This window comes from Schistocerca nitens, chromosome 8 (genome assembly GCF_023898315.1).
Source record: "Schistocerca nitens isolate TAMUIC-IGC-003100 chromosome 8, iqSchNite1.1, whole genome shotgun sequence".
NCBI lineage: Eukaryota > Metazoa > Arthropoda > Insecta > Orthoptera > Acrididae > Schistocerca > Schistocerca nitens.
This window is the reverse complement of record NC_064621.1, coordinates 358,220,932-358,243,238: the sequence shown is the minus strand read 5'-3', so window position 1 is coordinate 358,243,238 and position 22,307 is coordinate 358,220,932. Positions and strand designations below refer to the sequence as shown.

General features: G+C 46.5%; 1 protein-coding gene across 1 annotated transcript in view; it reads left to right on the top strand.

Annotated features, from left to right (window-relative positions):
* The window catches only part of LOC126199566 (ankyrin repeat and SAM domain-containing protein 1A-like), a 576,756-nt gene that overhangs the window by 461,714 nt on the left and 92,735 nt on the right, over nucleotides 1-22,307 (top strand). The window contains exons 9-10 of the mRNA XM_049936488.1: nucleotides 15,396-15,755; nucleotides 15,855-16,094. Coding sequence (XP_049792445.1) covers nucleotides 15,396-15,755; nucleotides 15,855-16,094 — 600 coding nt within the window. The remainder of the gene's footprint in view (nucleotides 1-15,395; nucleotides 15,756-15,854; nucleotides 16,095-22,307) is intronic.

The following is a 22,307-nucleotide window of genomic DNA, read 5'->3' as shown; positions in this document are numbered from 1 at the left end:
TGTAGTCAAGGTCGATAACGGACGCTCACTCCCTCCGTAGGTAAATTATCATTTACGGCAAAAATATTCAGTTCTTGTCTAATATTTTCCTGTCCAACTTAGTGCAACTTTTGACTGCCCGTAAAATTTCATTTCAGCCGCCTGAACATGGCAAAAATCTCCCCTCTTCGCAACACAGAATTCATTTCCATGCAGTAGAACAGGCACAACAATCACATGATGGAATTTAATTTTTCTCTCTCTTCTTCTACTTTTTAATTTTCTGTTGTAGTGCCACGTATACTCTGGTATCTATTTCTCAGTAATTTAAAATCTGCATGCTTATATTCGTTAAAAGTAATGTAGCTCCATAGGTAATTGACCTGTTTCCAAATCTGATAGTCAGTTACAGTTTTGTTTCTTACTGGGCATTTCTTGTGCAACGCCGAATCATTCATACGGCGACCAGATTTTTGTAATTTTTTGTATTCATGGTACGTGAAGTTCAGAAATCAAGTATCACTCACACGAAGCAAATCATGAAACTCTGATAAATTGTCGAGAATATGGAAGTTGAAGTTTTCCAACAGTCCTGTATATTCCAAGTAAAGACCAATTACTTCAACAGGCACGGGACCCCATGGTAGAGTGCTTACCCACCACGTCAGGATACTGGTTTCGATTCCTAGCCGATTCTAATTTTTAAACAAAGGATTTTTTTACAATCATTTCCGTCAAGCGTAAAATACACGAAGATGGAAAGAAGTCAGTACTGACTGAGACTGTTAATTGCTGGATCGCTGGGTTTAAGTCTCGTTTCCATCATTCCTTTTTTCCGTTTAGTTCGAATACCTAAAATATAATAAAATTCATCAAATAGAAGCTAATTGCCATATATCTAATTGTCTTTTTAAGAAAAAAGCACGTCTTCGTATTTCTAATTACACGTCTCTCACAAAATTCTTATTTTATATGCAGATATAAATTCTTAATTACCTATATTTTATCATAGACTGTTAGTGAAGGTTGTTTAACTTAAAAATTAGTACCAATTAATTTTTTTTCAGTCTTAGGTGTTTTATGCGTCAAGGAAATGCTCATGGAACAGGCAGCTTTGTTTCAAAGACTGTTACAACGGGTAATCCAACCCAGGTCTACCACGTTGTAGACAGACATTTCACCACGGTGCCCGGTGAAGAAAAGAGTTTGTTTTGGGGTTCTGAAGACGCCCAGAAATCTTCAGTGTCGATTTTCTCGAGACGTTTTGAGAGATGCAGCGAACTGCTTTGGGATATTGATATTTGAGTTCTGAACTTCACATACCAGAAATGCGTATAAAAAAACACAAAATCCGATTACCGTGTGGTCTTCTTGTTACATTTATTGCTATCTCATAATCCTTCCCAAGTAAGAATAAAAGATGGATTGGCTTTTGTAGATCGTCGTCAGCATTTGCCATTAATACGTAATCAGTCAATAATAATAGCATATTATATATTTATTATGGCCTATATGGATCATTTACGGCGTTCTTTCTTTCAAATTTCTGATGGTGTCGTCTATATAAATTTTAAAAAGAGTGAATTCCTCCAGTGAATCTCTGTCGCATGATCCTCTCCTGCACATACCAGTTAGGTTCCTTTCAGAGTATGCTGGTGCAACAGCCCTACTTAACAATCATATAAAAGTGCTCGCTCAACGAAAGATCCGTACCCAAAGACTGTAAAGCTGCATAGGTCACACCAGTATTCTAGAAAGGCACTCTCACTCTGGCGTCTTCCTCCTCTGCGGTTAGTTTTGTGTGTCCATTCTACTTTCAGTGGAACTGTACGCATACTTCCAAATATTTAATGGGTGCAACTGCTTCCAGTAATTATTCTGGAATCATGTAATCATACAATAACGGGTCTTTCCGTCTGCTTAGCGCAGTACGTTACATTTGTTAATGTTGAGGGTCTACTGACAACATCTGTATAAAGCGTCCGTCTGCTGCATTTCTATACAATGTGCTACCGTTGTCACTTTTATATTACCAATAGCAACATCCGCGAACCGCTTCATCTGAATTACGACGTTCTTCACTATTTCGATAGTATAAGGGCTGGAGAAAAACCGCAATAAGATCAGAGTAGGGTAGGGTAAAAATAACTATAGGTCTGAAATGCAGCGTTATGGAGCTACAGCCACAAAAAGACAGTCAGTCATCTTCCACCATCAAAGAAGAGGAAGTAAATGTTACAAAATTCGAACCAAGATGCTGCCAACATCATTTACTTAAGAGGAGTATCATCGGTGTAGTAAAGCAGCTTACATTACTAAGACTAGGCATTCCGTATAGATTATATAGGCCTACAAGTTAGATCGCTTTTAGAGCATGCTGATATAGCTCCGTACTGAACAATCGTATACAACAGCTCGTTCGACGAAAGGTGCGTACCTAAAGACTGGAAAGTTGCACAGGTTACAGAAATAATAAAGATAGGAAGCAAGAATAATCCGACGAACAACAGACCCTGATTACTGACGTCAGTTTGCAGTAGTATTTTGGTACATATGCCGTGTTTGAACATATAAATTACCTCTAAGACAACGATCTGCTGACACACAAACAGCACCGATTCACAAAATGTCGTTCGTGTAAAACACAAGTTGCTATTTATTCTTGCGAAGTAATTGGTGCTATCGACTGACGATCTCAAATTGATTCCATATTTCTAGATTTCCGGAAGGCTTTCGATACCTTTCCTCTGAAGTGGCAGACTTCTAATCAGACAGCGTGCCTATGGGATACAGCGCCAGTTGTGGGACTGGATTCGTGGTTTCCTGTCAGACGTACAGTCCGCGGTAACTGACTGAAAGTCATACAGTAAAACGTAAGTGATATTTGGCGTTCCCCAAGGTAGTGTTATGTAACCACTGCTCTTTCTAATCTATATGAATGATTTAGGAGATAATCTGCGCAGCCATCTTAGATTGTGTGCAGGTGATGCTTTCATTTACCGTCTAGTAAAATCATCAGAAAATCAAAACCAAACCAACTTCAAAATGATTTAGACAAGATATCTGTGAGATGCGAAAAGTGGCAATTGACGCCAAATAAAGAAAGTGAGGTACCAAGAAGAAATCCTTTAAATGTTCAAATGTACGTGAATTCCTAAGGGACAAAACTCCTGAGGTCATCGATCCGCAGACTTGCACACTACTAAACTAATTTATGCTAAGAACAACACGCACCCACCCATGTCCCAGGGAGGACTCGAACCTCCGGCAGGAGGGTCCGCGCAATCCGTGACATGGCGCCTCAAACCGCGCGGCCACTCCGCGTGGCAAGAAAACCGTTAAATTTAAGTTACTCCCTAGGGGGTCCACAACTCTTTTGTGGATACGTGCGTGGCGAGCACGGGGCCCCGAGCCATTGCAGCCTTCTTTCTCTCCAGGGCTGCATTTCCTTTCCCTTCCCCTCCTTGCTCCTTTCCCCTCGCCCTCTCCTCTCCCTCTCTTGGTGTCCTTGCTTATGGCTGGCTCGGAGCACTATGGGACTTAACAGCTATGGTCAGAAGTCCCCTAGAACTTAGAACTACTTAAACCTAACTAACCTAAGGACAACACCCAACACCCAGTCATCACGAGGCAGAGAAAATCCCTGACCCTGCCGGAAATCGAACCCGGGAACCCGGGCATGGGAAGCGAGAACGCTACCGCACGACCACGAGCTGCGGACATCCTTGCTTATGTTGGCCCCCGCTATCCTCCTGGTTCTGTTGGTTTTACAATTCGGCTTTGTTGCATAATCATCTCCTCCTTTTGGCATTCCTTGGTCCCCCTCTGGGGTTTGACCTCCATTACAAAATTTCTCCTCCCTAGTGTGAGCCATTTGGGGAAGAGCACCTTACCTAGTGTCTCCGACGTGCGCCCTCCTAGTACATTCCACCTTTTCTTTCACGTCGTTGCCTGATACTAGGGTGTATAGCCAGCACGGTAGCCAGCCCGTGTGGTGGGGTCGCTATGTACCCTTTTGGTTGAGCCCCATGAACACACAGGGATCACACTTCTGATACCTGAGCTGTGACCTCCTCATGCATGCCTTGGAGTGGTTGCTCGTCATCCTGGAGCATCTGAACTCCCGGCAATGGCCGCCGTGCCAGACTGCCCTTGCTGTGGCTGGGTGGCGCCCGTGAGGAGAGCCCCTGATCGGAGTGGGTGGTATCAGGGCGGACGCTATGCAAATGAAACGCATACGGGTCCAGAACTCTGGCCATTCTTCTGCGGCCGTCTCTCTGCGTGGAACTGATTCCTCAAGTACTGCTTCTCTTGCCCCTTCGGCCTTCCCTTCCATGGCTACCCCCTGGGAAGAGGACCAGGCCCGTCGGCTAGGGGCGAAACCTTTCCCCCGTTATCTAGTTTGCACCAGGACTGATGGAGATACTTTCACCAATACCAAACCTTTATTCTTTGTGGAACACATTGAAGACAAGTTTGGCGAAGTGGACTCCCTGAGCAAGATGCGGTCGGGTTCGTTGCTGATAAAAACTGCTTCAGCTGCCCAATCTGCGGCCCTTCGTGCCTGTACCCATCTTGGCACAATTCCTGTGTCCATTACCCCCCACCAGTCTCTAAATATGGTACAAGATGTGATTTTTCACAGGGACCTCATCCTTCAAACTGATGAGGAACTTCGAGACAATCTCGGACGGCGGGGTGTTCACTTTGTTCGGCGTGTTCAGAAGGGTCCTAAAGACGATCGTATTGATACTGGTGCCTTTATTCTGGCCTTTGAAGGGGATACCCTCCATGAGAAAGTTAAGATTATGGTCTATCGATGTGATGTGAAGCCGTACATCCCACCTCCTATGAGGTGTTTTAAGTGCTTGCGCTTTGGACACATGTCTTCCCACTGTTCCCAGGCCCCTCTCTCTGGTGACTGTGGACGTCCACTCCGTGAGGGGAGTCCCTGTGTTCCCCCTCCTGTGTGTGTAAATTGTCATGGTAGTCATTCTCCACGTTCACCAGATTGCCCAGTATATAAGAAGGAAAAAAAAGATACAGGAGTATAAGTCCCTCGATCGTTTAACCTACACAGAGGCCCGTAAGAAATATACTCGACTTCACCCTGTGTCCATGACATCTAGTTACGCCTTGGTTACATCTACACCCCTTCCTCCCCCTTCCTTACCCCCATCCCGGACCCCTCTCCTCCCCCCCCCCCTCCTCTGCGGCTCCCACACCTTCTCCTCTGGGCGCTGCTCCCCCTCCCCAGCCGGAGAAGTGTCCCACTCCTTCGGCGTCTGCCGGTCAAGGGCGCCTCTCCCGGGATGCCCCTTCCCGGCACCTTCCAGGCCAAAGGTCTGCTGCCGCGCGACGACCGCGAGAGCCGCGGTCTGTCGGCCCCCAGGTCGCCCGGTCTCTTTCTGTTCCTGATCTTGCTGCAGCTGGCTTCTTTATGCCACACAGCCCTCCTCGATCTCAGCCTGAAAAGAAGAAGAAACATATGTCCCGGGACAAAGAGCCTCTGGTGTCACCGGAGGTCCCTTCCCCGACTTCACAACCGGATTCTGACCTGTCGTTCATGGATGTCGCCCCCTCCTTGTCGGTGACGGGTGGGGACCCGGCGGTATGACTGGATTTAGCGTGTTCAGCCCCCATTTAAACCATCGTTCTGTGGTTCTCCAATGGAATTGTAATGGATACTATCGTCACCTTCCGTAATTGAAATCCCTTCTTTCGTCCTACTCTGCAGCTTGTGTGGTTCTCCAGGAATCTCATTTTACTGCTGCTCACTCACCGACCCTCTGTGGGTTCCGTGTTTTCTGTCGAAATCGGGTCGGACCCCTGCGGGCTTCTGGTGGCGTTTGTACGTTGGTCCATACAGACATTGCTAGCACGTGGATTCCTCTTCAAACTACATTGGAAGCGGTTGCTGTTAGGGTCCACTTAGACTCTGCGGTCACAGTTTGCAATCTTTATCTCCCTCCTGACAGGACTCTTATACCTGCTGCCTTAACTGCCCTTCTTCAGCAACTTCCTCCTCCCTTCCTCCTCCTTGGGGATTTTAATGCTCATCATCCTTTGTGGGGCAGTGCCTTTCCATCTAGACGAGGTCTTCTTATAGACCAATTTATTGCAGACCACGACCTGTTCCTTCTTAATGATGGCTCCCCTACTCATTTCAGTGCCGGTCGTGGTACCTCTTCTGCCATTGATCTTTCTCTTTCTTCTCCCTCTCTCCTCCCTTCATTACACTGGTCGCCACACGACGACCTTTGTGATAGTGACCATTTCCCTTTGATTATCACGCTCCCTTCGCGCTCCCCGATGGACAGGTTACCTCGCTGGTCTTTCCAACACGCCGATTGGCCTCTATACACTGCAAAGGTCGTGTTTTCTCCCTCTTTGTCTGGTTGTATTGATGACGTCCTGGCCCAGATTCCATTCATAACCAACTGCTTCAACATCTCAGTGCTCCACAACGGCAACATCTTCTTCGGGTGTTTAACCGTATCTGGCTCCTGGGTGACTTCCCTTCTCAGTGGAGGGATAGAATCGTGGTTCCTGTCCTTAAGCCTGGTATGAACCCCGTATCTGTCGACAGCTATCGGCCAATTAGCTTGACTAATGTTGTTTGTAAGTTACTGGAAGGGATGGTAGCCCGTCGGCTTAATTGGGTCCTCGAATCTCGGGATCTATTGTCCCCTTACCAGTGTGGCTTTCGAGAGGGACGGTCTTCAATCGATCATTTACTTCGCTTGGAATCCGCAGTTCGGCAGGCTTTTTCCCAGCGCCGCCATGGGTTGCAGTGTTTTTTGACCTTCGCAAGGCCTATGACACGGCCTGGCGCCATCACATCTTACTTACTCTACATCAGTGGGGTCTTCGGGGCCCACTCTCGATTTTTATCCGCCAGTTCCTGTTCCATCGGTCATTCAGAGTTCGAGTTGGTACTGTTTTTAGTTCTCCACGGACCCAGGAGACGGGCATCCCATAGGGTTCTGTCTTGAGTGTCCTTCTTTTCTTCATTGCTATCGATGGACTTGTGGCCTCTGTCGGTCCCTTGGTCGCCCCTGCCTTGTATGTGGATGTTTTCTGCATTTGGGTTAGTTCCTCCTCGATGGCATCTGCAGAACGGCAGCTCCAGGTAGCTATACGGCGTGCCTCTGCATGGACCCTCTCACACGGGTTTCAATTCTCTCCTTTAAAATCGCGGGTGGTCCACTTCTGTCGCCGTACTACGATCCACCCTGATCCAGAGCTCTACCTCGCTGCACAACGATTGCCTGTGGTCCCACAGTTTCGTTTCCTGGGTCTTCTTTTCGACAACAAGCTCACTTGGCTGCCCCATATCAGACTCCTGAAGGTAGGACGTTTCCGTAAACTCAATGTCAAATGGTTCAAATGGCTCTGAGCATATGGGACTCAACTGCTGAGGTCATAAGTCCCCTAGAACTTAGAACTACTTAAACCTAACTAACCTAAGGACAGCACACACATCCATGCCTGAGGCAGGATTCGAACCTGCGACCGTAGCGGTCGCGCGGTTCCAGACTGTAGCACCAGAACCGCTCGGCCACCAGCGGCCGGCAAACTCAATGTCCTTCGCTTCCTTGTCCACTCCTCTTGGGGTACGGACTAGTTCTGTCTCGCTTGGACTATGGTTGTCAAGTTTATGGTTCAGCTGCTCCTTCCACACTGCACGTGCTGGATCCAGTCCACCATCGTGGTATCCGTTTGGCCACCGGTGCCTTCCGTACTAGCCGGCCGCGGTGGCCGTGCGGTTCTAGGCGCTCCAGTCCGGAGCCGCGCTGCTGCTACGGTCGCAGGTTCGAATCCTGCCTCGGGCATGGATGTGTGTGATGTCCTTAGGTTAGTTAGGTTTAAGTAGTTCTAAGTTCTAGGGGACTGATGACCACAGCAGTTGAGTCCCATAATGCTCAGAGTCATTTGAACCATTTGAGCCTTCCGTACTAGCCCTGTTGATAGTCTCCTGGTTGAAGCTGGGATCCCACCCCTTTCTGTTCGGCGGTCCCAGCTTCTGGTGTCTTATGCACTCGCTATCCGTTCCTCTCCCACTCATCCTTCCTATTCTATCCTGTTCCCAGATCATGGACGTCGCCCACCCGACTCCCGCCCACGGGTGGGTTTACCGGTTGGGCTCCGCCTTGCGTCTCTTTGCCGTGATTTTCAGCTTCCTTCTTTGTCCTGTCTTCCTCGCTCCCTCCCCTCCACCCCCCCACCCCCCCCTGGTTAGTTCCTCGGCCTCGAATTCGGATGGATCTCCGCCGAGGTCCGAAAGATTCCATCCCCCCGGTGGTGTTCCGTTCCTTTTTCCACCAAATTTTATGGGAGTTTCGGGATGCTGTTGTTTTTTACACTGATGGCTCTAAATCTGCTGATCATGTTGGGTATGCCTTCACGTCCTCTGTTGGAACGGAAAATCATCTGCTGCCACCTACATGTGGGGTGTTTACTGCGGAATTGATGGCAATTTCCCAGGCCCTTACCTTTATTAAACAGTCCCAACACAACCGCGTTTTGTTATGTACGGACTCGATGAGTGGCCTTCTTGCTATTGACCGGTGTTTTTCGCGCCATCCCTTGGTCTCTGCCATCCATGACCATCTCGCTGATATTCACCGTGCTGCTTGTTCCATTGACTTCCTTTGGGTCCCTGGCCATTTGGGTATCCCGGGTAATGAGCTCGCTGATCGTTTGGCTGGGGGAGCAGTCACTTACCCCCGTTTTCTGTAACCCCTCCTGCAGCGGATTTACGGCTTCACATCAAATCCCACTTCGCACAGTCATGGGCCAATTATTGGGAGGCTACTCCCCTGTCTAATAAACTTCGTGCGATTAAGGTGACATCAGGCCCGTGGCGTTCTTCCTTTCGCCTCTCCCGAAAGGACTCGACCACTCTGTGTCGTCTTCGCATTGGCCATACCAGGCTGACCCATGGTTTTCTTTTGCGTGATGAGCCACCCCCACTTTGTCGTGGAGCCTTCCAGTCAGTAGCCCACATTTTGGTTGAATGCCCCCTTCTTTTGGCTCTGCGTGCTAAGTACAGACTCCCCCACACTTTACCTTTGATGTTGGCTGACGATTCCCGGCTGGTCTCTCTGGTTCTCGGTTTCCTCCGGGAAAGTAGTTTTTATCCTCAGTTTTAAGGTTTTTAAATCTCTCTCTGATGTTGGGGCAGGGCGGTGAGTGTTTGGGTGTCTCCCACTGTAAGCCGTATTTGGAGATTCCCGATTCACCTCCCTGACCGAGATCCTCTTTTCTTCCCCTTTTACTCTGTTTTTACCTTTTTTTTTAAGGATTGGTTAGTCTCCTTTTTCCATACGTATTTCTACATTCTAGCGGTTGCACCTTTTAAGTCACAGGTGGTCTTGCCTATGGTGCTTCAGCATAGCGTTGGGTTCGTTCTCTTGCCGACTTCCCACATTTTGTTTTTTACCATTGACAACATGACTGCCCTTTTACGTTTTTACCTTTTTCCCTTTTATTGTTCTGACTTTCCTGAGATGTCCCATTAGCGGAATGGACTGATGACCTTGCTGTTTGGTCCCTTCAACCTCAAACAACCAACCAACCAACAAACCAAATTTAAGTTACATGATAATCACACAAATCTAAAGGCTGTCAGTTCAACTAAATACCTTGGACTTACAATGACGAACAACTAAAATTGGAACTGTCATATAGATAATGTTATGGGGAAGACAAACAGAAGACTGCTTTTTGTTGGCAGAACACACAAAAGATGCAACTGGTGTACTAAAGAGACTATAATACTACGCTTGTTTGTCCTCTGCTGGTGTGTTTCTGTACGACTTGGGATCTGTATTAGATAGGACTGACGGAGGGCATCGAAAAAGTTTAAAGAAGGGGAGCTCGTTTTTTATTATCGCGAAATATGGGAGAGAGTGTCACGGAAGTGATAGGCGAATTGGTGTGACAATCATTAAAACAAAGGCGTTTTTCATTACGGCGAAACCTTTTCACGAATTTTCGATCACCGATGTTCTCTTCCGAATGCGAAAATACTTCGTTGACGCCCACCTCTATAGGGAGAAATTATCATTGTAATAAAATAGTATAAAGCAGAGCTCGGGCGGTAAGATTTAATTGTTCGTTTTTCCCACGCGCTGTCCTAGAGTGGAACAGCAGAGAAACATTCTGAAGGTGGGTCGATGAGCCCACTGCCAGGCACTTCATTGTGAATTGCAGAGTAGTCATGTAGATGTGGATGTAGCGCGTAGAAATTTATCTGGTAAGCGAAAGTGTTTTGAAACATCGTCAATCATTCACAAGACGTCAGGAATTTTCGAGAGTGTGTGCCACTCACTTCTTCCTCAACGTCAACATTGATGTTGAAGGCAGGAATTTTGAGGATTTTCTGTAAGAAAATGTTACTTTAGAGAAAAGGTGGTGTAAAATCTTAATTGCTTTTTTCTTCTTCTTATTTTTCTTCTTCTTCTTCAACGTTGTCTTAATGCACACTTACTGATCTTCTGTACTTTTATTAGAAAAAGTTTATTCATGTTTTCTGTACATTAACAAAAATTGATACTGTGGCCTTTACATTTATAACATTCCACCTAAGAATACAGTATGCCGACTATCTTACTGTAACACTGTTCCTGCAGTACAGCGTATTATCTTGACAAATTAATGGCATTAAGGTGTTTCTAGAGCATTCGATTTAATAGTCAAGCTGTACCAGCAGACAAAACACAAACTTGGCCAGTGATGGATTGGAATTAAAAGTTCAAAATAACTTACGGGAATGCAGCAGAGTGACGTAGTCGAGCACCGCCAATACTTTGATAGAAGCACACACTTACCGAGCGAGGTAGCACAGTGGTTAGCACACTGGCTCGTGTTCTGGAGGACAACGGTTCAAACTCGCGTCCGGCCGTCCAGGTTTAGGTTTTCCGTGATTTCCTTATATCGCTTAAGGCAAACGCCTGGATGGATCCTTTGAAAGGGCACGGCCGATTTCCTTCTCCATCCTTCCCTGATCGGAGCTTGTGCTTCGCCTCTAATGACCTCGTTGTCGATGGTACGTTAAAGACCAATCTCCTCCTCCTCCACAATCATACCGTGATATTTTCATGCAAAATCACAGCACGTAAGCGCCATGCAAGAGAGAATTTCAAGCCTCGGTTTTCAGAGAAACTCCATAAGGATCAGGTACACACACACACACACACACACACACACACACACACAGAGAGAGAGAGAGAGAGAGAGAGAGAGAGAGAGAGAGAGGAAACGCTAGCGCCATCGCAAACGACAGATGACTAACGTCGTAAGTTATCAGTAGTGAAATTAATAATCAGTAGTTGGGGTAGCATAAACTGAGGCAAGTTTGTTCAATTTCACACATCACCGTTGGCTGGTTTATGGCCGTATCTCACAACGGTGCATCTGAGACTAGCGGTTATTTTTCTGGATTCGACGCCCTCTAACCTGCTCTGCCCGTAATATCAATTTGTTTTCCTCCATCCTGTAATTTGTGAGCAATATCGGTTCAACAACAATTCCTTGGTGTAAGCCCATAGTTACATTGCGTAAAAAACCGATTGCTGGATTCTGTTTGCTCTAAACTAATTATTTGTGTATTTTTAATTCATTTTTCACAATAAAACGGCGTTTCATGATATATTAGCTGCTGAACAAGATTCCGCTGATTTCTAAATCTATATCTGCATGTATACTCAGCAAGTCATCTTGTGATGTGTGGCGGAGGGTACATCGTGTACCACTGCCACTTTCATCCTTTCCTGTACCGCTAGCGTATGCGTCGCGGGAAGAATGATTGCTGGTAAGCCTCCGTGCCGGCTCAAATCTCTAATTTTATCTTCATTGGCGTTTCGCAAGTTATATTGCCCCACCTAGGTGCAGTAAAATTTCGCTTTTACAACTGTTGGCCGTCAGGAACTGAGTGCATTGCGTTTAGTTACAGTTAAGTGTTATTCTGCTCTTTGAAAGTTGTGTACTGTTGTTATTGACTATCCTATTAGCTGCATCAGTGCTATTACGTTGCTCGTGTTTCACAAAAACACTTGTCGTCTGCAAAGAGAAAATTCTTTCTGTCATCTGCCGTGTTTAGTGGTAGGTCATTGAAATATCTCAGGAAAAGCAATGATCCAACACAAGACATTGTGGTACTCCTCTCTCTCTCTCTCTCTCTCTCTCTCTCTCTCTCTCTCTCACTCCCTCCCCCCCCCCCCTTTCTCGCAAATTTACATGACCCTAGTCAGATTTCGACCTCTTCCCTGTTTGTTGAGACTGGAGGGCAACCTTTTGCTTCCCAATTTCCATATGTGAAGTGAACCATTGTGGAGCTCTTCTTTCATCCCACAATGTTCTAATTTATCGAAAAGTATTCAATGGTCCACACAGTCAATGACTCTATTAAATCGAAGAAAATGCTTACATTCATCAGCCTATCGTTCAGGCTTGCTAGTACCTCGCACATAAAAGAATAAATAGCAATAGAGAAGAATGTGTGGTGATATAGTTTATGATCATGCAGCTGTTTCCATGAACTAGTAGGGAAGAATACTGTCTGTACCACGCTGTAAGATTCAAGTAAATCCATTAACATCCTTTTGTCTGGGGAATTAGTCATACACTTTGTATTGAAGTCCCTATACAGAATGAACCTCTTGCCTGTCTTAAGAATCGAGCGTAGCATAATGTTAAGTCGGGAGAGGAAGGGCCTGCCCTCTGAACTGGGGGACCTGTAGAGGCCCCCAATAAAACGGTTTTTTCCTCAGAAATTAAAAATCTTCTGTACAGTCTACAGTTATTTGACCATTTCAGTGTTTTGATCTTTCATCTCTCTCAGATGAGACATTACAATTGACATAAGGGGCACTCCTCCCTTCTGCAACGAACTTCGTGCTGGAAACCAGATTAGCTGTACCCCTCCAAGGGAAGCTTAGTACTTCATCCCTATGTAAATAACGCTCTGAGATATAAATAATGTTAGTGTCCCAAAGAATTTATATTCCCACGTCATACGTGTCTACTACTGTCGCCAGAAAGCAGGATGATCACATGAAGTGAAGATGGCAACTTCACCACAGTGAGCGCGAGTAGTAGTGTCGTCTGCAGAAACAAAATCAACGATTACTGTACAAAGACATTATCGTAGGTTTTCTGAAACATTCTGGGGTGCAGATAATAGTGTTCTGGAAGAGACAGCGGAGGACATCCGACAAGCGTTTCTCAGAAGCCCACATAAGTCAATTCTGCAGACAATTAGGCAACTTCATGTAACCTGGCAACGTTGCATTGTATAGTATACAAGCGTCTTCGTGTGTGTACAAAAGTGCAAATTCTGTAACATCTAATCCTGAATGACAAACCATGCTAACAACAATTTGCTACAGATATGGTGCAGCATTTGACATGGCTGCCAGCTTCCTGGAATGAAATTTATTATCAGGCGCGGCAACCTCTCATGTTTCAGGAAAGTTTAATGTGCATAATGTTCAGATTTTGGGCTCACAACATCCGCATGCTATCATTGAACATGTTCATGATAGCTCTATACTGAATGTCTGGTGTGGACTAACTGTTCTTCTTTCCAGAAAACACAGTGAATTGGTCATTGTGTCTCGACATGTTGGAGAAGATTTTTTAATCCTCAGATGCAAGACATGCACTTGACATCATCTTTTAACAAGATGGAGGTCCACTGGATTCGACAACAACTGTTTATGAGATCCTGCATACGAAATTCCCCATTTGCGGTTCAGATGCAGAGGACCCAGTGCCTGGCCTCCATAATCTCCTGACACTAATCCACTGGATTGCTTATTGTGGGGAGTCATGAAGGACTGTGAATCCTACCAAAGAGGATAATATTTCTGTGTTAAGACATCACACCACTGATGCGATTGCAACAGTGACAGATGACATTTTATGAAGAACATGGTAAGAAATTTAATACAGAGTCAATATTCTTCATGTTACAGGTGGTTCACAGCAGAGTGTACTGATGATAATTAAATAAACTATCCTTTTTCCCCATAGCTTTGCCTGTATATTAGCCTGACTCATGCACAGTCCCCTCCTCCACTCTCTCTGTCCATTCCCTGCTCTATCCATCTCAACCTGTCCCCAACCATACTCATTGGCACATGTAGCCCCTGCAGTACAGTTCAGTAAATCAGGCTGATACTACTCCCCCAACACACCTGTCATGCAGGGCAGGCTAGACATCAGTGGCACGAAAATAATTTATGTGTGCATGATGTACGGGCTGCCACATGAAGCAGATCAATAAAGCAGGCAAATACTACTCCAACAGGGCAGCCTACATTTCGGGCCTCGAAAACATTTTCATGCCCGTGACATGTAGGCTGCCCTGCAGAGCAGTTTGGTTAGGCAGGCTAATACTGTTCCCACCTAACATGCCTGTTTTGCATGGTAGCCTTTATGCCAGGGGCGGGAAAAACACGATTTTGCCCATGTCGCTGCCCTTATTGGAACTAGGATGCTATAAACTTTGCAGTGCTGACGCTCGTGAGGCCTGCTGTTTCTGTGCCAGATGTGGCTGAAATCGATCCAGAGGTTTGGGGGGAGATCCTCAGTGTACATGCAAATACTCTGCTTTATACTTATAGGCATTTAAAAACACCCAAAACGATGAAATATTACGCTGAGACAAGTAACTGAAGACACAGGGGTAGCAAATGTCAGGAAATACCCCTACAGTGGATGACAAATGTTGAGTGTGTGACAACACCAGATCCCGTATCTCACTTTGTGAGCAATGGTTGGGGTTGACGTCCCTGTCCTCGCCTATAGGGGGCAGTGCTAGACATTGTTGCAGTAGAGTACTCTGTTTTCGTTCTTGCATTGTCCAGTGTGATACAGTAGTGCTCGTGGTAGTGGTAATACAATACTATGGTGAAATGGTTTACATTTACAAAAAGAGAGTAGCCCAGTGGAGAGATGTGTAGCACTCCCCCCTACTAGCAAAAATAGGATAGACAAGCCCAACTTCTGTACGTGCGACGAGGTACGACATAAGGTGACATAACATTTTCAGCATGTGATCCAATTTTAGGGCATTTCCCAACCTCTTCGGCCCCACATGGCTGATATTAAATTACTTGCCTCAGTGTCATATATGCCTCTTCGGGGTTTTTTAAATGTTAATGTGAACTACCCTGTAAATGTAACATTTTTGACATGCCCTTGCATATCGTGCAATTTCATTATCATATCTACCGCATTTTTCTTTTTTTCCGGCTCTTTAAAATGTGGGAGGGTTGAAAAGGACACCATGTATTATGAGCAGTCGTGGCCTTATAATACTACGTCTGAAAAACGATCTCCGTCGAGAACACTGAGCAGTGTAGTGTTTGCTATAAAATGGCTGTTACGCTTTTCGTGATCCGCAGCCGACGCCCCCGAAGAAGCCGCCGCGGCGCAACCTGTCGGTGTCGCCGACGCACGCGACGCCGCCGGCGCTGATGAGCCTGTCTGCGGACAGCGGCGGGTGCCGCGCGCCGCAGGGCCACAACTACGAGTACCTGTACCTGGCGCGCAGCGGCCGCAGCCACGGCGACCTGCGGCGCGGCCGCTCGGCCGACCAGTACGTCGACATGCGGCCGCCGGTGGCGCTGCTCGCCACCTCGGCGCATGAGGCGGGCGCCGGCGGGCTGCCGCTGCTGCGCGCCCAGAACCCGCGCCGCAAGCTGCGCCGCAGCCACCACTACGAGAACTACGAGCCGCCCGCGACAGCGACGGCGGCCGCGCCCGTCACCGTGTACGCGGGCGGCGGCCGCGGGCGGCTGGCCGTGGCGGCGGCGGCGGCGCGGGACCGCGAGGCGGAGGACGGCAGCCTGGCCGACGCCGAGGACGCGGCCGCGGCCGCCGACGAGCCGGCCGGCTCCACGTTCGTGTCCAACGCCTACATCACGCTGCGGCCGTCGCAGGAGAGCCTGGCGGACGCGGGGACGGAGGCGGCGGGCGCGCGGCCCCTACAGACGCCGCTCAGCCCCACGCACTACCAGCAGCCGCCCACGCCCGACCACCCGCCGCCGTCGGCGCTGCAGGCCGAGCGCAGCATACACGAACGCATCCGGCCGCTCTCCCAGGTATCGCTCGAGTTCCTCTGCGACGTCTGACGACCCCCTCTGTCCGCCCCCCACTATCCCCACTTTTCCTAGGCGCCACAGCCACCCAACTGTTCCTTACCGCGCTGCTGTCAAGTAACGTGCTGGCGAAACCGAGTACTTCACACTACCTTAAGGAAAGGCAGAGACCGTCTTGTAAAGTTACTTTAATGTGTTTATGGATTCTTTCGTCACGTATTGCTACGAGGGAACTACAAATATTAAGTTACACATTATTATGGCAAGCCAAGTAATCTTCATTGAATGCTGCACTGCACTTCAAAGTGACACGGATACGTAATACTATTTTTCAGCATAGTCACAAAGTCTCTGTGACAGTCGGTCGGTCTCACAGTCATTCGAGCTATTTGAACGTCCTCCTAGTCGAAAAACTGTAACTGCTGCGAATAAGCTCCACGATGCCTTGACAATATCATTAAGGCTCACCGACCACTTGACCATCTTCTTCTTCTGTGCGAATGCACAAACAGTGCCCGAACTCTTACGGGAATCGGCAACGCGCCGCGAGTAATGAGTATAATGGGCGGGGGCACTACGAATGTAGTGCGGGACAATACGTTGAGAATGTGGGTTTCGCGGGAGGCGTGCCGGAGATAAATCCCTGCAGTCGCGATATCCTCTGTGTCCTCGGTGGCTCAGATGGATAGAGCGTCTGCCATGTAAGCAGGAGATCCCGGGTTCGAGTCCCGGTCGGGGCACACATTTTCATTTGTCCCTGTTGACGTATGTCAACGCCTATAAGCAGCTAAGGGTGTTCATTTCATTGTAATATCATTTGTGTTCGATGCCGATGGCCTTCCTTCCCGACCATCCTCAGCCACTTCTACATCTATATCTACATCTATTCTCTGCCAACCACTGTGGAGTATGTGGCATAGGATACTGAACGCGAGAAAAATGATTGTTTAAATGCTCCTGTGCCTGCTGTAATTAATCTAATCTTATCCTCACGATCCCTGTGAGAGCTATATGTGAGGAATGTAGTACATTCCTAGAGCCATCATTTAAAGCCTGCTCTTCAAACGTTGTTAGTAGACTTTCTCTGTATAGTTTCAGTCCATCTTAAAGAGTCTGCCAGTTCAGTTTTGTATTGGGCTTGGTCAAATTGTTGGCACCTTGTCACTACGACTGAACTAGATGTTCGATTTGGTCCCGCCATAATTTCGTGGTGATTCCACATGGTATTCCGACGTTTAACCCTCAACAATCGTCTTGTTCCGCGTACTTCAACTTTGGAGTACGTTTCCGGCTGCATGAATGAGGGGTGTGAAACGAATGGAAAGGAAACGGAATGGGAAAGAGAAAGGAAAGAAAGAATGACCTCCAACCGCACAGTGTATTGCGCCAATGCAATGGCAAGACTTAAAAATTTGTCCCCCACCGGGCGCAGAACAGCTGTCTTGAGCGCCTCGGCCATCTGAACACGCTTTCCGTCACAACAAAATTCCCAGCTTACCGCTCGCTACATTGCAACGACGTCTGCCCATTAGCCCCTACTTCCAGATTTCTTATTCCCGTAGTTCAGGCGTTAGTTGTGCATCCACACTGATACTTGCTCATCAAGCAGCCGTCGCGCCCATAGAATTATAGATTTGAGTGGTGTCTGTCCTGTCGGTCATGTCCTACAGAACACACACCGCTCATGTATACATTTCCAGTTGCCGCACACTTTGATGCACCTGTTATCAGTACCACAGCAGAACTGTATGTGCAGGAAACGAAGAACATGTACTCTCTTCCGACAATGCGCCACTCTCGTTGCTCAGTGGTCTTATTGTGAAACGACGTGTGTAACCTTCTTTCTGAAGTCCCCTCGTAGAACAATTTCATATTTAAGGTGCAAAAAGAAGTAACCGCGTTTTGGTTTCGCTTCGGATTCCGGCCGACTGGACCGCCATCAGGAAGCAACTGACTAGCATCAACTAGAGACACAAGTGTTAAGGACACCAGATATTAAAGATACTATCAACTCACAGAATCTGTGGTCATGACATTACTTGTGGAATCTCAAATCGATAGCTCACTTTGATCATGCACCCAACTGTTAAATTACAGAGTGAATATTCACTTAGCAGCGGTGTGTGCTCTGATTTGAACGTTGACAGATTAAAACTGTGTCCAGGACCGGGACGCTTAACTTGAGATCTTTGCCTTTCACGTGCAAGGGCTCAATCCACCGAGCTCTGAGCTAACCAAGCACAACTCACGCCCTCCCCACAGATTTAGTTCCGTCAGTACCCCAATAGTCATTAGTCGTGCCTTGAATGGCTGTCAGCAGAGCATTTGCCCGCGAGAGGCAAAGGCCCCAGGTTGGAGACCACGTTGTGCATATAGTTTTAATCTGCCAGGAAGTTTAATATTTAATTACAATTTATAATACGAGTAAAATCAAATATCATAGCTAAAGAAACCACGCAAAATTAAAACATACAACTTATATCAATGTTATATAGTCCGTCTGCTAACTGAAGTGTGAGCAGTCGACTCCCCACGCTTCCCCTACAACACTATATCACAAGGAGCGAACTACACTCTATTTCCAAAGGCTATACTGACCTTCTGGAGCGCCCCTTCCAAACCAGTGGCGACGCAGTGCACAGACGTGGCTAGATAGTATTTATTTTCCATAAATCATCAAACGCTGCACTGCAATATTAGAGGGCAAACTGAGTCTTAGAGGTCCTGTACGTCAGTTGTAGGTTCTTCTGGGAAAGACCATTTTTCTTCCAAAAGAGCTGCTCGCTCTTCTGTTTACAGACACACCATTCTAAGGGTTGTAAGGAAAAACAAAGTAAAGTATAATGACAATTCTTTTGTGGTACACGTTTGCGGAGATGAATGTGATAATTGAACTTACAACCTTCTGTATTGTGTGTATTGAACCGGGGACCTAGAAACGACGGAGAGGCTTCGTCCCGCCGTAGCCCTCAGTGGTTGACAATCCTACAACAGGCCACAGTAGTCCACCCACCTCAACGCCGCCCCACAACGAACCCAGGGTTATTGTGCGGATCGGCCCCCAGTGGACGCCCCCACCCCTGGGAACGTCTCATACCAGACGAGTGTAACCCGAAATGTTTGCGTGGTAGAGTAATTATGGTGTACGCGTATGCGGAGAGAGTGCGCAGCAATCGCCGACATAGTGTAACTGAGGCGGAATAAGGGGAACTAACCCGCATTCGCCGAGGCAGATGGAACACCGCCGTAAGAACCATCCACAGGCTGACCGGCACACCGGACCTCGACACAATTCCGCCGGGTGGGTTCGTGCCGGGGACCGGCACGCCTTCCCGCTCGGGAAGCAGCGCGTTAAACCGCGCGGCTAGCCGGGCGGGCACTTACAACCTTATTATTACATTCATACAACGAGTATCTTTTAATTTTTTGTGTTCATTATGCTCTGTGTTTGACATTACCCATCTTGAAAATAGTAATTTAAAATACATGGTGCATAAGAGGAGCGACGAGTGCTCGATTTGACATTTCTCACGTAATTTCTTGGCCAAATACTCTGTGTCTTGCTAGTATCTTTGTTTCTAATGTTTGATTTTCTACACTTTATTGTCCCTTGTGGACACTGGTCAGTTGTTTCCTGTCAATGATCCAATAAGCCAAAAACAGGTCCTAAGGAAACAAGTATTAGTGGTAGAAGAGAAGTCTGTTTTTTGACATATTTCACCCTTGGGTCACAAAAATATCATAACCGGTTTCGACTTATTAGCATGTTACCATCAGATGTTCTGTTAAAAACGAAAGAAAAGGAGGTATAGTAAACTACTACGACTCTACATTATGTTATGGGCCACTCTTAAATTGAGGAATTACTTACATAATGTATTCATTTACATACGCTTGAGTGTTTTCTAGTTTTTTACAACTCCTCTTTATTTCTTGTTACACAGATCACCTAATAATGATTTGATAATAAGTCGAAACCTATAGTGATACCGTGATCTGAGACCAAAATATTAAATAAAAAAACCTTGATGTTGCTTCTCAGGTACCTCCCGACACATCTAAAGCTATACTCCGCTCATGTAGGCGATGCATATCGTTGATTTGTAGCGTTTCGGGCTGAATCCCCACCAAGGTTTCGTTTCTGTTGTCGCTCGTTTGTTAATGCCAAACATTTGCGGCAAAAATGTTGAAAATGTGAAGGACGAAGAAGAAAGAGTTTTTCACCTGTCTGATGACAGTGGACAAATGTTAGGTTCACTGTTACGGCTCAGAAACGAAAGAAAGAAATGCACAATGGAAAGCACGTTCCCCCACCACCAAAGAAGATTAGATTCATCGTCGCTGACGATAGAAGACAGTATTTCGCCTGACTTTGATTGTGATCTCCATGTGATTTCTGGACGTTTTCCCGGCGTTGTAGATACGAAGTCATTTTATTTGATGATGCGGAAATTGCTTGTGTAGTACCGCTTTATTCTTGTAAAATCTTCTGATCCGGCCGTCTTCCTGAGGCCTTCTTCCAGCAGTGGCTGCACACTGTGCCACACAATCAAAATTTCGCTAATTTGAGGACAATATTTTCCGCGTTTATCGGCTTAGCTGTCGGTGAACGACTATTGAATTACTTCCACGTGATTGGTGGAAGCGATCAGCGATGTCCAAGTGGCTGGAGGGCGTGAAATAGTGACCATCAGTTGGTGTAAGTTTTACGTACGCCAATAGTGCGGCCAGTTCTTGGAATAAGACCTCAGCAAGAAGGCAGGATCGGATGAGTCAACAAGAATTGTGCGGTAGCAGTACCCAAAAACATTTAACATCATCTATAATCGGTGCGAAGCCTACGTTTTCCCATTCTTTATGTGCAACAAGCATAACAGTTCCATATTCCTGGACACTGCTTCAAAGAGTAGACTTGTCTTTGTCAAAGGCTGCGTACTAGGGCGTTGAAAGTTCTCGTTTCGTGTACACTGGCCAGATGGGCTTTTAGCACGTTCGAGATATTATCTTCTGCACTTGTCGAGTACAAGTAGTCTGCTCGCTGAAATATTCTGCAAAAGAATCTTCTACGGAGATGGTGAAACCAGCAATATCAGGCGACATCATGACTCGACCCTTTCGCGTCGCTTTTTTTTTTATTTTCTCCCTCTGAGCTACATTCTTTTGGTATTTCAGCATCGACTATGTTACTTACGTCACTGGTGGATAGAAGTCAGCCCTTGCCTCTTGGTGACTGCCAAGATAACCTGAGACCGATGCAAAATGAATAGGCACTTCTATAAGAACACGAGTACCAAACATTATTCAGAACATAATTTTTAACCGTTAAACGCGCTGTTTGAATCCTGCAAATAGTGTTCATAAAGTCAGCACCACCTCTCTCTTTTTTTTAACCGTTAAACGCGCTGTTTGAATCCTGCAAATAGTGTTCATAAAGTCAGCACCACCTCTCTCTTTTTTTTAACCGTTAAACACGCTGTTTGAATCCTGCAAATAGTGTTCATAAAGTCAGCACCACCTCTCTCTTTGTGACACTCCCTTTGCACAGCAATGCACTGGCATTGGTCTTAAGCTTCATAAACAATTCGTAGCTGATTGGCGCTGATGAGTTGAGAGGCGCCTCTCTCTTCGTGAAATAACGGCTCTGCTCTGAATGCACCAATCCTCCGTCATTTCTTCAAACTAACATCAAGTGCGTGCCTTCATTATTTTGTTCTCGTAAGCAATCAGCAAGTGTCCACAGGTGTGAGACAGGTGCCACATTGTCATTCATTCCCAGTTATGCACTTATTTATCGCCCTTAAACATATTGATGGAATATAGCAAATTACGAGGTATTGTTTCTTGACCTTCCTCTAGTTATCTTGAAGTTATGTCTCATAAATTAACGAAGATCTTATTAGTCCTAATGCCAATCTTTGTTTCTCTGTAACAGTCTTGTTTTAAGAAGCCATCTTGGCCCAGCACCTATCCCTCAAGTTCTTCTGCACAAATTATGTTACTCATTAGGCTCTGTAATGTTAGAGAAAGGGATATTGATGAGAAATACTCGGCAGGAAGCTAGATGTAAAGTAAATGAAATGGCCATCCAAATTCACCAAAAAATCTTAGGCTGCTTGGACGTAAAAAGTATGCATGAAAAATTGCAGAGCGATAGAACTCCAAGGTGACGAAGACGAGACAGTCGAACGGTGAATTGCGTTGTTGCAGTCTGAACTT